General features: G+C 43.0%; 2 protein-coding genes and 1 long non-coding RNA gene across 5 annotated transcripts in view; 1 reads left to right on the forward strand and 2 right to left on the reverse strand.

Moving 5' to 3' along the window:
- Positions 1-1,388: 1,388 nt before the first annotated feature.
- Positions 1,389-10,207, reverse strand: TOPORS (TOP1 binding arginine/serine rich protein, E3 ubiquitin ligase). 3 transcript variants are annotated; one of them, XM_044427856.1, is made up of 3 exons: positions 10,164-10,202; positions 9,091-9,175; positions 1,389-4,648 (listed from the first exon to the last, which is right to left on the reverse strand). In XM_044427856.1, exon 3 carries the CDS (start codon positions 4,631-4,633, stop codon positions 1,709-1,711), a length of 2,925 nt encoding a protein of 974 aa, XP_044283791.1. In that variant the 5' UTR covers positions 4,634-4,648; positions 9,091-9,175; positions 10,164-10,202; the 3' UTR covers positions 1,389-1,708. The 3 variants fall into 3 exon arrangements, with proteins under 3 accessions (XP_044283791.1, XP_044283792.1, XP_044283790.1); XM_044427857.1 differs by lacking the exon at positions 9,091-9,175 and having other exon boundaries at positions 10,164-10,207; XM_044427855.1 differs by lacking the exons at positions 9,091-9,175; positions 10,164-10,202 and adding an exon at positions 8,716-8,881 and having other exon boundaries at positions 1,390-4,648.
- Positions 10,208-10,282: 75 nt separating this feature from the next.
- On the forward strand, positions 10,283-12,375 carry LOC123022251. Its single transcript, XR_006414503.1, has 2 exons — positions 10,283-10,650; positions 11,785-12,375. It is a non-coding gene; the product is annotated as an uncharacterized LOC123022251 (long non-coding RNA).
- Positions 12,376-12,974: 599 nt separating this feature from the next.
- The window catches only part of NDUFB6 (NADH:ubiquinone oxidoreductase subunit B6), a 4,982-nt gene continuing 1,986 nt past the window's right edge, over positions 12,975-15,970 (reverse strand). The window contains exons 2-4 of the mRNA XM_044427858.1: positions 14,967-15,059; positions 13,648-13,692; positions 12,975-13,139 (exon numbers count right to left, since the gene is read on the reverse strand). Coding sequence (XP_044283793.1) covers positions 13,074-13,139; positions 13,648-13,692; positions 14,967-15,059 — 204 coding nt within the window. The 3' untranslated portion in view covers positions 12,975-13,073. The remainder of the gene's footprint in view (positions 13,140-13,647; positions 13,693-14,966; positions 15,060-15,970) is intronic.

Below are 15,970 nucleotides of genomic sequence, written 5' to 3' on the forward strand. Positions count from 1 at the left end.
GTCTAAGACCAGCTTACAACACAACACCTACACATTTACCCAGAAATCAAGCAGTGAAGGGAGGCTGGCCTGAGTTAATGGTTGACGTGAGTTTTGCACACACAGCACAACCAAGCTCTCCTGGTTAAAGAGCAAGACATTTCCTGTATTTCAAGTTCATTCTGGATTACTGGCATTCCCCCTTCCTTGCTCCAACTTCCTGCTCAAGAAATGAAAACTGAACAACTTCCAGTTATTTGAGTGTAGTTTTATACCAAACCTGGGGTGCTCCATGTTCTGGATTCCAGCCACTCCATTCCATTTCCTCTCCCTCCCAGTTTTCAGAATCTGACCTTCCTTCCCACATGGCAGTTAAGAGACAGCAGTTTACCTAACAGTCCCCAATGTTCTCTTTAACTGCTCTTGCTTCCCTCATTCCTACATTAAACACACTTTCACAAATTGAGGTCCAAGGTGCTAAGTTACATGCCAATATTAGTTTGGGGTGACTTGTTTTTAGAGCAGACATTAAACAGACAAGCCTGATTTATGCAATTGCTTCACTGTGGTGCAATATAGCATCCTTCCTTAACTCAGCACTTTTCCCTGAGCATTGCTCCTGCTACTTAGGGCTGATGGGAGCTGTGGTTCAAAATTGCAGAATGGCAGCATATTGCAGAATGCTGCAATACATTACATACCATTCGTTCCACAGCACTAATTAATGGGTAACTCGAACATCAGAGCATGAGTAAGCCAAATGTTCACCTTAGTATGTATGTATTTTGAGCTTTCTATGCATATAAAACACTTTAAGAAACACTTCCATATACACTAAAGCATCTTAAACACAATATAGAACCATGAGCCCCCCACGTTGACAGGGGCTTGGGGCATAGGACCCCTGCAAAAGTGGCACACACACAAATATCTCTACCTGACCCCCAACCTTAATACTGTTGACCATACGTACACTGAAGTACTCCTCCCTCTCTCTCAGATTTTGGTCTGATCCAGCAGGCCACCCCTTCTTCATTTATTTCTTTATTATGTTCCGATTCCTCCCTTTTACTCGCTAGTGCCTCTTCTCTGCACCAAGAAAATGCCAGAGGAATTTCCCTCTCCAGATGGCAGGGCAAGAAGGCATACTTTGGAGAGCCCCCTAGCTGCCCTTTCACTTCCTCTCTCTCTATGGGGATACTTTGGAGGCCCTCCCTGTCTCCCCTTTTGCTTTCCCTCTCTCTATGGTGATGATTTTCCATAGTAGGTCTTTAACTTGAATTTTTAAATCAATAGGCTTCATGGCATTCTATTCACAAGTACAGGTTGTTCATAATTCGGATGGTTATAACCCGAGGACTGTCAAATCAAGAAAATGGTAAAATTAAGCAAATTAATTTATTGAGATCTGAACATTTTTCCTTTTCACAAATAAAAAAGCAACCATCAAAATTTTCTAATATTACATTTTTTAAAAAGAACAATGAAGTATTAGGAAGCTATATTACAGAGGGAAAATACAGTATGAAAATGACATTGGAAGCATTTAACATAAACTCTTAAGGAAATGGTACAGAAAAACAACATTTGGCTTTCTTAGACTTAAGTACAAAAAATGATAAGACATACTTAACAGAGAGGTAACTTAATAACTCTTAGCACAGAAATCACACAGTTTGTTGCTTTCAAAATTCAAATAGGGAAGAGCTTTTAAAACTTTTTTTAAAAGTTAAACATTCTGCTCTGGCGAGTCCAGTGGATGTGAAACTTTTCTAAGCATCTGTGACAGTCTTACGAACAATGTGGTTCTGACAGCTGGCAATTGGCTGAAAGACTGAATTTCAACAGCACTAGCCTGATTCACTATGTTAAATGAAGTTCCGTCCGTTACAGTCAGTGCATGTCTATTAGCTGTTCCTTGCAGTGGTACAAGTGCATTTGAAGTCTCTCCCACAACCTCTTTCCTAGCAGTGGTCATGCTGCTGTCTTTGTCCACATTTTCGCTTTCACCAGCTCCATAACTAGAGTCTCTGGCTTCCACCAGTGGTGAGAGAGATTCTGTCTCTTTCTCATTGGGCTGAAGTGTAGGACTCCAGGAAAAGTTACTGTTGCAGTCAGTATTATCCTGGATTCCTGTGTCTTTATCACTGTCGCTATTGATTGTAATTACAACTGGAGAAGAAAATGGTGAGTGGCTCACATGGCTTTTGCGGGATTTCTTCTCTCTCTTTCTTTTCTTTTTGTGATGCCTTGTCGTGTCTGTGGCTTGCCCTTCATAAATAATTTCCACACTTGGGCTTCTTGACCGTTTTTTCCGCTTCTTGTGTCGAATTTCTAACTCTGGTTGGCTGTCCAGGCTTGTGGCCTTTTTGTGAAAGCCCTGGTACTTGACCAACGCAGTTTCAAGGGCACTGCGTTCCTTTGCAGAGGAAGCCTCTTCACTCCCTCTGTGTGCGCTTTCCAAGTGACGGGTTTTATATTTCCGCTTCCCACTGGGCTTTTCAGATCGTATGCGATCCAGCCCCCGGGCAGGAGTCTGAGATCTGCTGCTCGATCGACTTCTAGACCGATGTCTTTCATAATAATACCACCTGTTTTCACTATGACCTCTTAGACTTCGACTACGGTGTGTCCTTTCAGAAAAGGACTGCATTTCGTAATCTGGACTAGCATTTTCCCTCGAATACTGAGCCCTCGCCTGCATCCGCCTCCTGTATGATGATTCATAACCATCTTGGGTGGTATTACAGCTGTAAAAAGTGTATTCACATTTATACTTGCTTTCGTAACTGTCTTTTAAGTAATAATCATCATCTCTGCTCTTTGACGTTCTGATGTACTCATTGCTGCGGGATCTTGACCTGCTCATTTCTCTAGAACCAGCACTCTCACTACTAAGAGAGAGAGCCTGGCTTTTTCGAGACAGGCTCTTGTCTCGGGTTCTTGACCTCTTTTTGTCCTTCCGGTGCTTATGGCGGCTGCCATCTCTCTTCCTTTTCTTTTTTTCCATGCTGCGATGCTTCCTTTTACTTTTCTGGCCATGGCGCTCTCGATGAGAACGCTGTGCAGAAGATTCAGTTTTCCTTCGTTTGGGTAAACTGCAACCATCATCAACTTGTCCTGTAGATGGGCTTTGTAACCAAGTAGCAGACTCCCTTGACTTACTTCTCTCTTTTTCACTCCTCTTAGATTTTCGTTTTTTACTCGATGGGGAGACATTGGTCTTGTTACTGGCACTACCATCTCTGGAACCAATGGAGAACGGTGATGCGTACCCACTAGCATCAGTATCACTAAAACTGTGATACTGTATGGGCTGCACTTGCTTCACTTCTTCAGTTTTTCTGGCCTCACCTGATTCTGCAGAGTCCGAAGACAGCTGAACAAGTTCAGGTGTTCGTTCTGCTAGTGGTTTCACATAGCCAACAATAACACAGTTGTCAGAGGAATCACAACTATCCCCATTCATGTCTACATTAGCTGGTAACTGCGCCTGCACCACTGCTGCATTTGAAGAAGGTTCTCCATCAGAACTTTCTGAAGTATCTAACGCAGTTGTTAAGCTAGCACGTACCTGCTCTGAGCTAGAGTAAGATGGCCCAGGTGTTTCATCATCCCAAGGTGCTTGGCTAGTGCCACTTGTGAAGGCACTATAACTGGGTTCGTCACTATCTGGAGAGATTGTAATAATGGAGGACTCTGAACGGCTTCCTTCTTCATATGATGGAGCAGGGCAGTCATAGTTGGCATGCTGATCATATGCATCTATATTAAAAGGGCATCTAGCAAAGCTGATAAACTCATGTAAGAACTGCTCTGTGCGATGGAGTAAGAAAGGTTTTAAGTCGTCAGAAAATGCCTGGCTCTCCATATCATACCTAGTCACATTACTCATGATGATATGTTGCACAATGTTGACTAGAGATCCATGAGCACCAAAAAGGACTGTGAGCTCACGCTTTAGCCATGGAACTAGTCTATGAAGACAGGCAGGATTTCTGCGGAAAAATTCAGCTGATATATCTCTATAGCGCCCTCCATCTTCAATGCTTCTTACACGCGTACCAGACCGATACAGAGCTCTTCGAAAACTTATTATTTCTGCTTCTTGTATCTGTCTCATAGTTCTGCCCTCTAAACTAGCTTGCCTCCTTGATGCAAGTCGTCTGATCATTTGATGCATTTCTGCTTCTCTTTGTTGTGTTGTCTGACCTGACAATCCTTCAAATAGGATTCCATTATCTGGAGGAGACACTGTCCTTTGAGAGGCAGAATTTCTTTGGGAATAAACAGGAGCACGGCGTTGTCTTGTCAATGTAGTCCGGTAACGGAATCGCCTCCCATTAGGGTTAGCGAATGATTCAGTTTCTGAAGGCCTTACGGTGTATACCTTAAAGTCATCTTCAGATCTCATACTGTGTAGGATGGAGTGAAAAGGCTGTTTACAGAGTGGACACTCTGCTTTGTTTTTGGACCATTCCTGGACACACCGGAAACAAAATCTATGCCAACAACGGTCCAAGAAGGCTACATTTTCAAATGTGTCCAGGCAGATTGGACATTTGGAATCTGGAGATGTATCTACTGCCATTGCCTGATTCAGTTCATTTGCGTCAGGCCTGGGTGAAAAGTTGTCGTCTCGGAAGTTGTCCATCACTGATGCTAGGTTCTGAAAATAAAAAAGAGAAGCAATCATAAATGTACTTTTGACTTAATTCCTGTGGATCAAAAGTACTGCTGAATTACCTCTTCCTTAGAAACAAAAATGGATTTATAAAAAATCAACCTATTTTCATGTCAAATTAATGCACCTTCTCCAGGCTTACGTCACACATTCCTTCTTGCAGTGACATCTTCCCTACTCTTGAAAAAAGAGATAATAGAATATTATACACATGAAAGACCAAGGAAGTTAAACAGGACCAAATCATTAGGACTAATCATACTCATTTAGCCATTAGTTCTACTGGAACAAATGAAACATGTTTGGGACTGAGGTGTGATAACCGTTTGGGACTGGAGTAGCTAGGAAGTATTACAGGGATGAATGTACACCTGAGAGGGGAAAGAGGGACAACCCACCTCAAAACCTCAAAGGGCCAATCAGAAAGATCTCGAACTGAGGTCAACAGAGAACAATGCAGTACAGAAGGGGATTTTGCTTGCACATGGGATGCATGGCAAGAGTGGGAGGATGAAGAATGGAAGCACTTTCAGAGAAACCACAGGATCATCTAAATGACAGGTCCAGACGAAAATCCATGAGCGGTGGAAACCATGCAGAGTGGTCGCTGTAATGCAACAACCCCTTCCTTGTCTTCAACTCAGTGGGATTTACTTCTGAGTAAACCTGTGTAAGATGAAACTTAAAGTATCCTTTGGAATTTTAGCAAAGCAAGCAAAAATATGCTTTAGAAACATAGAAACAGAGCGAGTCAGAAGGAGCCTCCCAGGCCATCTAGTCTGAACCCCGGTTCCAGCCAGCTCTGCTCATGACATGCTTTGATTTGTCTGTGTCCATCAACATGACAGATAGTCTCTTTGCAGACACTCTATTTCTCAAATAATATTCATTTGTTATGCAGGGCCTACAAACCTTTCCTCCCAAGGCAGCACTTCAGTTGCCACTGTTGGGACACTGAGATCTTCCCCAATCAAACATATCCACTCTGACCTGATAGCTTCAGGGAACCTACCTGTGCAAGTCCCATGTGCAGCATTTTCTGGAACTGCCTGTGACTTCACTAGAGAAGGGATTCCAGCCTTCGCAGATCTGAGCCTGCACCACCATGTCAGCTTTCATTTTTTTAGCTTGTTTAGAAATCACATGCCTCTGTTTCCCTGCTTTTGCATTCCAAGTGTACTTTTTGAGTCTAGTTAATTTTTTAAGTCACATTCACCCTGAACCCAGGATTCTCCCTTTCTGAGGCTCATGAACTCCTTATTACACACAGGTAAGGGAGGCTTCATTTATCTGCTGGTTTGCATTATAATGAAATCTTTTAGAGACAGATGTGTCAATTAGATGCAGATCAAGTCTAAAAGCTACTTCCCATCTCATGGGAAGCAAAAACCTAAAATCCCACCAAGAAGGTTCAAAGAGAATGCAGAATTCAGGTATCCTTCAGGGCAGTTGCTCCCACAGAGGCACTGCACTGTTCTTCTAACAGAGGAGAGTCTGCGCAGCATAGGAGTGAAGAGTCATAGCCTTGTGTCCATCTGTTCCTCTACCATATACCTTGAGACAGCTACTCAAGCCCATCCAAACTTTGTTAAAGTTGCAAATATGATAGGATACCAAGTGCTCTGCCCCTGCCCTGTCCCTCAGGTGTTTTTGTCACCCCATACTCACCCAGGACAACAGCCTGAAGAAGGCAGCTTCCTCTGTCTAAGTGTTTACCCACTTTAACAATGCCTGAACAGGGTTTTGTTCCCTGACTAACTTGCAGGGATATAGTACAGATAATCTCATGTATTATTATGCAAAAGTCCCCAGGAAATCTCAATGCAGTACTGCTAAAGTCCATTGTGACTCATTGACCATTCCATTCTGCACCAAAGGAGTTCCTGTCCTCAGGTCACAGTGGACCAGATCTCTTGCTCTGTTTCAACAACTGAATTTGAAAATGCAGATGGCAGCATTTTTGGTCATTTGCCACTCAGGTCATGACAGGTTACTATTTGCCCTAGGCAAGCAGTTAATTGGTAATTTGGAAGTCTGAAAGAAATGAGCATTGTCATTTTTAATTTTCAATCTATCTCCAATTGGAAAACAACAAAAGCAGCAGAGCCACCACAGTTAGCAACTGCTGCTGAAGCATGCTGGAAATTGTAGGACCATTCACCCTTAAAGTCTCAGTTATTTCAGCAAGGGGTCCCACTGAAATTAGTGAGACTTAAAATTGTTTAGCACTGGCTAGGTCATACCCTAATAAGTTGGTTTAACAGCCAGTTAAACACTGGGTTGAAAGAGGGTCATACTGGGTATCTGCCAGGGACAATGGCTATATATTTTTTTTGCAATTTTAAGTCTATTCACAAAGGATAGACTTATCTAACTCAAGTTAGATAACGTTCAAAAGAGTGGCTGGGATCCAAAGAACTATTCTGGGAGCTGGTTTAGACGAAATCTTCAACATACTCAGCAGAAACATAACCCTTTTCTTTGACAGATAGGCAGGGACACTCACAAGCAATGCTATATTACAAAGTGTTTTGAAATTGAAATTCCCTTCAGATTCAAGAGAGGTTGAACGTTCATCCACATGACCAAAATAACTCCAGATCTCCTGTAGATATGCACAACTAATTGTGTGAGTCTTTAGAATCAGGCCATTAATCAGTTCATGGGTGGGGAAGAGGGGATGTATACAGCCAGCAGTTAGGGGATGAAGGAAAGAACAGTTTATAGTATGAATGACCAGAACTACTTGTAGCATCTCCCAAACTTTCAAGCAGTTTTGTAGAATCCCTGCCTTATCCACTATTGGAAGAGCTAGCTTCCCTTTCTAGATAGAACGATATTCTGATTTTTCTTGTCTGTGTGACTGCCTTCCCTTTTCATGTACACTCTTTTTAAAAAGAGGAAGCATAATGAAAATGTTCACCTTAAATTTAGTTCACAAAGGACCCCTAATTTCCCATTGTGTGTGACTGAGTGAAAAATTACTTGGAGCGGTAGACCCCAAAGAGGTCCTATGGATGCTGCTGGCTATGTGAGGGAGCCTGAATACTTGAAGTTCATGGAATTGTGCCACATATTTGAACTAATGTCTGTTTAAAAAAGTAACAGCACTCTGGCAGCTATAAAACCAACAAAAATTTCAAGAGGGAGAAAGCAAATGCGCAGCAACAAGGAGTAAAGGAAATTCTCTCAGACTGGCCAGGCAAGAATTAGGTGATATCTCACGCCAATCAAATACTGAGCTTGAGGGACTGCTCAGTGTCTAACTACCACCAACTGTTTGGGGGCAGGAAAGGGGAGCAGAAAGAAAGGCAAGGAGAAAAAGGGAAGCTAAGCCTCATCCACCTTCCTCACGCTCTCAATCTGTGATTAAATAACAGTAATGATGGGCTAGCAGAATGCCTAATGGAGATGGGCACTGCACTTCTAGCCTGCATATCTCAGCTCGCCTGGGTCCCATTTTATGTCTATCTGATGATTGATAGAACGTGGCTTCGAGGAAGACGAGAGCCCTGAGTAGGTTTTGCTCTGTTTTTTGGAAGGAAGGAAGGAAGGAAGGAAGGAAGGAAGGAAGGAAGGAAGGAAGGAAGGAAGGAAGGAAGGAAAAAAGCCCCCAGGCTAGCGAGGCGTTCTCGACAACGCCCTGCTGCATCTTCGTAGTCTTTCAGGTGGTCCCAAAGGCGCCCCTTAAAGGGTGTTTCCGCTTTCATGATAAGCGCACACCCCCTTTGATCACTGCAGCTGGTGGCGGTTTAGAAATACTGGAAAACAACTAACGCTCGAACCCGGCGATCGACTTCTCAGGAAAAGGGAGCTTCTCTCTTTCCCCGCCAGACCAGTGCAAGGCGCTGGGATGCAAGAGAGCCGCTCCCGCTGGGGAGCTCCCGGGCAGATGCGGCGAGGCGAAGCAGGTACACGGCGCGGGCGCGCGGAGCGTCCGCCTCGCGTCCGCTCCAGGGGGGATCTGAGCGCGAGAGGCCGGCGCCGCGGAGAGCCCGAACCACCGGCCGTCCGGACAAACGCTCCCCGCGTTCCAGAAGCGAGCAACTCACCGGTTTCGACCGTTGGCGCCGGCGACCGTTGGCGCCGCCGGCTCGGCTGCGGAGTTCCCGCGGGTCACACATTGGCGACAGCCGGGGCGAACAATATAATACCAACACGGGGGTAGCCGCGGCTTCTCCGCTTCTTGCCCTACCCCGGCCGAGCCGGAAGCATAATCTAAACCGAGCCGAGGAGCGCGAGTCTGCTTCCGGGTGAAGTGGGAAACGGGTTGAAACAAGGCAACAAGCGGCCTCAACGCGTTGCTGCTCTCGGCCCGTTTCAAGGCCGGGGCGGGGCGGGAAGCAATGCGACACGGCCCTTTCGCTTCGCTGAAGTCACAGCGCTTCCCCGTTGATATCACAAGTGAACGCACACTCAGCTCTTACCTTGAACCTTCCCCTACCCGGAGTCCCCCGGATGCGTTGCTCTACATCTCCCAGCCTCCTGCGCTGTAGTCCAGTATCTGGGGGACTGCAGGTCGGGGAAAGAGGACAGATAAAAGGATAAATCGCGGAACGACTCCGTCCCACCTAGCCCCGGCAGGGTCGTCCGCATCCGTCTTTCACGCTCTTATGAATGCCCCCCACCCCGTTCAGTCATCCGCGATTTGCAACGTTGTGGGTTGCCTTTCTCGCACCCCAAGGGGAGGAAAGCAACGACTCCCTTAGAACGTGATGTACAGAACAATAGCTACAACTTTTGTTGGTTAAATCCTGCGATCATTGACACATAGCTAGAGAAAAGCCCTCTTTTCTAGAAATCAGCACGTGTGCATCCTTGAAATGTAGGTGACACTGACCAGGCACCATTCCAGAGGGCCGGTTGACTCTTGACAGATAAAAGCAGCACAATTTCCACCAACCCACCCCATCCTCCTCTCCTTCCCAGTAAGAGAGAAAGTTCACGCCATTGTAACTTTTAACTTCTGTAGCCTATTTGGAAAGTGTTAAATGTGCTACTTGTAACCATTTAATGATCGATGTATAAAATGAGGACTGCTCAGGTGCGCCATCTAGAACGATTCGTTGGCAGCCGGTTATTCTTGAGAATAAATCTTTTAAAAGAAATCTTTCTTCTATTGTCTAATTTGGACGTAAGCGCACAAGGACACGGGCCATTTGGTCAACAAAACGGTGCCGAGATGGCGATATTTTTGGAGCTGCGAAGGAGACCTGAAAACTGGGAGAAAACATGGGGCGGGGGGGGGGGGCAAGGCCGTCTTATGCGTTATCTACTGCCAAAGAATCTCCTGAGTTCAAAAGGACTCGCTCCCACTTTACTGTGCATATAGGACTGCAGCCTATTGGGCAGTATCCAGCATTAGTCCTACTTCGTAGACCCATTGAAGTGAAAGGGGGTTGAATTGTGCAAACAGTGGATACAAAGCTTAGCTGTAATCCTTTGAAAACATTTCTGCGAAAAAGCTCTGCAGCCTTGCAGCGATCTGCTCGGTTTGTACCTGCTATTCAGTGAAGGAACGTTTCAGCCTTCTCCAAGGTGAGACCTTGCCGATGTGTCGCCCTACTCATTGGCAAGGCACCATGGCAGAGAAAGCCGAAACACCCTAAACCCGCTGCCCAATCCTACGCCCGTTTGCTGGGAAGTCCCACTGCGTTCAATGGGCCGCATCTTAAATACAGCTCTATAGAGAGCCAAAACTTAGACGCGGTTTCTTGGGAGCAAGCTCCACAGAATATCTACGACCGGCTTCCAAAAAAACAAAAAAACAAACCCACCAGATCTATGCTGAGAAAGTTGGTAAGAGAACTTATTTTGTTCCCTTAACAAAGATGGCTCCAGCCTCTACAAGCGTCTGCCCTCCCTTTCCTGTGGAGCTGTTCACGTCACGTCATTTCTGGAGACTCCCGTTGAGGCTGTAACTAGGAGAAATACAAAGAGGGATGGCGCCCGTGAACCGGAGGACTCTGGAGTGGATCTACTCGCTGGTAAGGGGACGCTTTCCTACTTCTTAGGGCCTCATTCATTGGCATCGGGGAGCGGATATATTCCTGGACTCACAGCAATATCTCATAGCAACAACCTCGATAGATGCCGATTCACAAAGCTATTCTATTATGTATCTCCAATAACCAGTTAAGTCCTATTGACTTCACTGGGACTTACTCCCAGGTAGATGACTATATGGTTGCAGCAAGATGGTTACAGTGCACTGCTGTGCATGTTTTCCTGGGAAGCAAGCTCCCTTTTGTTCCAAGTAAGCATGCGTAGGCTGCAATCCTAAATACAGCTTCCCGGGGAAGCTTGAAAGACTGGAGCAAAAGCATGAAAGGGACAGCCATCATCTGTTTTAAAGCGAATTATTCCCAGTGGTGGCTGGTGGAGCAAGAGCACGGCAGACACTCAATATTTCTATTGAGATGGTTGGAGGACAAGTTCATGTGTGGGACTTAGAAGCTGCACAAGATGCATTGGAAAAAAATGCTTCTTGATGTGGGGCAATTTCTCCACCTTACAGTGTAGTCCCAACTAGGGTTGGGAATGAGTGTAATGGGACATCTACAGCTTCATCCCAAGCCCCACCCAACTCACACAGGACAGGACAGGACAGGACAGGACAGGACAGGACAGGACAGTGGGTGGGAAGCAGCTCTGCTGGACTGTCCAGCCCGACAAAGGATTTTAGTTTTCATTCTCCCTCTTCCCTTCAACCACATTGAAAGCAGTGGGAGGAATTGGCTACACAAGTTCCAGGCTGGCGTACCTGAGTTACTCAATTCAGGACCCTCTTGAGGGAACCCCGAAGCAGTTGACTCCGATTCTTCCATACTGCTGGCAGTAGCTTTCTCATGGCAGAACTGGGCTGCCCAAGGGGACCTCTCCCCCATTCTACCTCACCTGCAACTGGCACATTGGAGTGTGATAGGTAAAGCTAAGGTTATTCTGACTGCTGTCATGATTTCCAGAATAAATACTACCTTGTGTGAATTTTCAGCACTCTTAAAATATTGCAATTCTCAGAACTCCTAGGATGAAGCCATTTTATTCTGCTTAGAGACGGACTTTACATGTCAAATATAAAGGTATATGAAATGCCATTTTGTGATGCCTTCCTTTAACAGATTCTACTCACCACTGTATTGCTTTCATGGGGATATGTCATTTATGCAGCACGTATAGCAGCCAAATGGAAGCTGAAAGAAGACTATCCCACAGAAACACAGAACCTTTGAGACAGACCAAACCAAAAAGCTATCCATATCTGCACAGAAGTGTGAACACATTCAAGTTTGTTCCAGTCACAGGAATAGCCAGTTTTTTTAAAAAAATCAGTAACTCCAGATTCACAGAGCCATGATTGTAAACACTGAATTGTCAGAAAATACAAATGGGCGGAACAACACAAGAATTTGAAAAGTCTCAGCCCTGTCAATGAAGCTGAGAGGAGTACTTCAAATAAACTTTGGCTGCAAAGAAAGCTTCCAAATGTTTGCATCTCTTTGACATCATTGATTATATTCATAAAAGTTCAGAAGAATGAGGTCTGAGGTTAGCATTTTTAAAAAGCTACTAAAAAATCTCTACCAGTCCTGTGCATCTAGAACTGTGGGTAAAGTGAGTCATATGGAGAAATCACTCATTAATCCCATGTGTAAAAAGAATTGTGCAGGTTTTTTTTACTGTTAAAGCAATAAACTACTAATTGAACTATGCTTCAATGTTGAATGTATTGCAAGAAAGTGGGATTCACACATAAAGTGCTTGACAGTACAGAAACAAGAGTGTTTGGGTACCTGGAAGTGTATTCTATTAACATTTTAGCTATTACTTACATGGCTAGATCATTAATCCACTGAGAGACTGAAGTTGATTAGTGATTAAATGAAACTAGAATTTGATTTTGTCTCTTTGTAAACTTTCTTGATATTATGACACTGCAATTTCAAACATTTTTATATTCATAAATAGGTGGGTTGGTATCCAATTTATGTTGTTTATAATAATTTACATTAGCTGAAATCAGCTAATTTTTACTGAGCATTATGCCTGCCATTCTTGTAAAATGAAAGGCTAGCCACATGTTTATGACTTGGAACTACATTGGGAAAGTACGTTTGCCGTTCCTTCCATCTGACTGGAGCGAGTGGTTAAGCTAGTAAGCTGGAATGACTTTGAATTCAATCTAAGCATTAATACTAGTTGCTTGGCAATTATCCATTATTATGTAACAGGTGTGTTTTATTAGTGCTCTGAACAGAAAATCCTTCAAGACTATAACATATGCTGAGTTCAATAAAAGAAAGTCATAATAGTGAGCCTAATAACTTTTATTATTAGAATATTTTGAACTCTATGATAATTTTACAGGAAGCAAGACAGATGTCCACAGCTTTCTGAGCTCTTCAGCCTCTTAATGATGACTGCTTGGTATTTCCAAGGGGGGAATTACTTCACCTGTCTCCAGTATTGTGTCACCCTAAGATAAGAATTAAAGAAATTGTAAATGTAGTGACAACACAATTATTTTAAGATACCAAATTAAGTGCACTTATCCTTCTTACAAGGCAAGATTCTCTACTAAGTTATGCTACTATTCATGTACAGTTCATTTTGGAGATGTTTTACTGTCTCTTAGGAAATCAGATTCTTTAATTCCATGCTTTACACACTGTATTAACTCTGTGGTACCATAAAAAGAAATCGGGAATAAGTGCTGACTTCAAAGCTGTCATTTACAACAGGAATTCAGTACTGCTCTAGAAGAAAAAAATGGCTGTCATACTTAGTTTGTTAATGTTCGGGTCCCACTGGAACCATGAAACAACATGCCCAGTATTTTCAAGGAATCCATGCACCTATTTAAGTGAGCTCTCTGATTGAATAGGCACCATGGATCGTCTGTTTGTCCTATATATAATGCTCAAAGTTGCTTTATTTCTGTACAAAATCAACTGTTACAAGGAAGAAAAATGAATTTGACTCACTGGAAATAGCTTGGGCTTGGACATCACAACTCCATATGGCCTATTCTGTGAACAAAAGCAATAAAACAAAATCCTGAGGGAACTGGTAATCTTCAACCCCTTTTCAGTTTTCATTATATCTTTCATTTTCCCTCTCAATATTGTCTTCATTCACTTGTCATCCTCAACGATTTCACTACACTTCCCCTCTCTAAAAAGATCCACAGCTCAAACCAAACCAAACCAAACCACTCCCAACAGAATGCTTCATTTCCACAAGCAGGAAGAAGCAATTACTTGATTTTTGGCATTATAATTTTGCTTCTGGAAAGCATCTGTCCATTTCGTATTTAAAAGAACAGAAACATTTTCCATGTAAACTGTTCTAACACACAATTCTCTAGGCGAAGCAGTGAGCTATGTGCATAAGCACCTATTCAGCATGTTACCGGTGCTGTCAGACTTGGCAATTCTAGAAATGGGAGATGCTGGAGAAAGAGAAATGCGTAGCACTTAGCCTGCCAAACTGTCAAGCTTGTGATGCTAAAATTTTAATTGCATTCAGGGAAACCTACAAAACTATTTGCTTTTAACCTGAGACCCTTTCTGCATACCCATGACCCAATCTAGAAACAGTTAAATCCACAGTATTGATTAAAGGAGCACTTGAGAATACATAATGTGAATAGTGTATTATGGCTGAAATTCTAGTTCATAGGAAAGCAAACTAGATAAGAGTGTGAGGTGAATGCTCCTTTTCGCATCATGGTATGCCTCCTAACAGAAGAGGGGAGATCAGCCTAGGTACCTCTGAAATGATACAAAGGCCTTCTGGATAACCTCTCATGACCTAAAAGGAGGGACACTTGCTGCTGGATTGAAAACAGTGCACATTTGTCTTCCAAATTCCACTGTCACCTGGCAAATTATTCATGCAAAATATGCTATTACATAAATGGTGAGCAAGCCACCAGTCAGGAAATGCCATCATGGCAAAGGTCTCAGCTTCATCAGAAAGGCCTCTAGAGTAATTTTTCATGTATCAAAAGGCCAGGGCATTTTTCAGCTCTTTGGCCATCAAGTAATGAGAGTCTGACTCTTCACCATGATGCTGGATGAAGAGGGGCGATGGGCAGGGACTGCCTTCTCCTAGGCTTAACTTGGCCATCCTTTTCTATATTGCAAGATAAAATTTCAACAAAATGCATATGCAGAACAAAGAAGATACTAACCAAAAACAATATAAATATGCTGTCCATTTTTATATACATATATTGATAGGTTCCCAAGTTTTCAAAGTATTATAAAAGTTGTTGCATACCATGGTATACCATACATACCAATAAATGATATTTGACGTAATAGTGGATAACCCAAGCAGGAATAAGTATCCGAAACACAAAATTTTTTCCAAAGTTGTAGCTTTTGAATACCTAAGAATAAGTATTTTTAATGAGATCTCTAAAACGTAAGACTATACATACACACCACTTTTACTAACACAATCTTGTTGCATTTTAATTAAAATTATTTTTTATGAATTCAGTAGCAGAATTTGGGCCTGTTTGAACAAGATGAAAACCCTCAGTTTATTGTAATAGGAGCATTCCACAGCAAGCTTTGGACTCACCTATGCCTCCTTCCTGCTGGTTTCTGATTAACTGTTTTTTTTAGCATTATGGATAAATATTAAGCTGTGATTAATTTTAACTATAGCTTGTTGAATCAAGTCAGATTTGTAACACATGTTCTGAAGTTGGTTTGTTTCAAAGAAACCACACTTCAAGTTAATTGTTTGTCTAATTCCAATAAAATTTGAACCAGCTTTCTGTCTTTTGTAAACTCAACATCAGGACTACTTTTCTCCAGATTAATCAAGCCCATGAGTAGACCAAGCTTACTTCTTTGGCTCTGTAAGAGTACCCTAAAATACATAAGCAAAGAAGAATTGTAAAGTGACTTGAACATGTAAAGATTATAGAAAACATGAAAAATAATAGTTTAATATTTCAAATGTAATAAGATTTGGTTGTCCCAATACTATTATTATTCTTTGTGAATGGAGCATGTGTCACAAAGGGGTTAAATCAAACCCTAGGCAGGAGAACAACCAAATGTCTCTAATAAAAACTTATTTACAAGGTACAAGAATTCCAGTTGTCCAGGTTCCAAAGAGTAAATTGCATCTTTGGCTTATCAGAATACAGTGGTACCTCGGGTCACGAACGCCTTGGTTCACGAACAAACTGGGTCACAAACAAAAATTTCTGAAAAATTTTGACTTGGGTCGCAAACACCGCTTTGGGTGGCGACCAAGACTGCAGCCATCTCCCCCCCCCCCCCC

The sequence above is a fragment of the Varanus komodoensis genome, unplaced genomic scaffold (genome assembly GCF_004798865.1).
Source record: "Varanus komodoensis strain SLA01 unplaced genomic scaffold, ASM479886v1 scaffold19, whole genome shotgun sequence".
Classification (NCBI taxonomy): domain Eukaryota; kingdom Metazoa; phylum Chordata; class Lepidosauria; order Squamata; family Varanidae; genus Varanus; species Varanus komodoensis.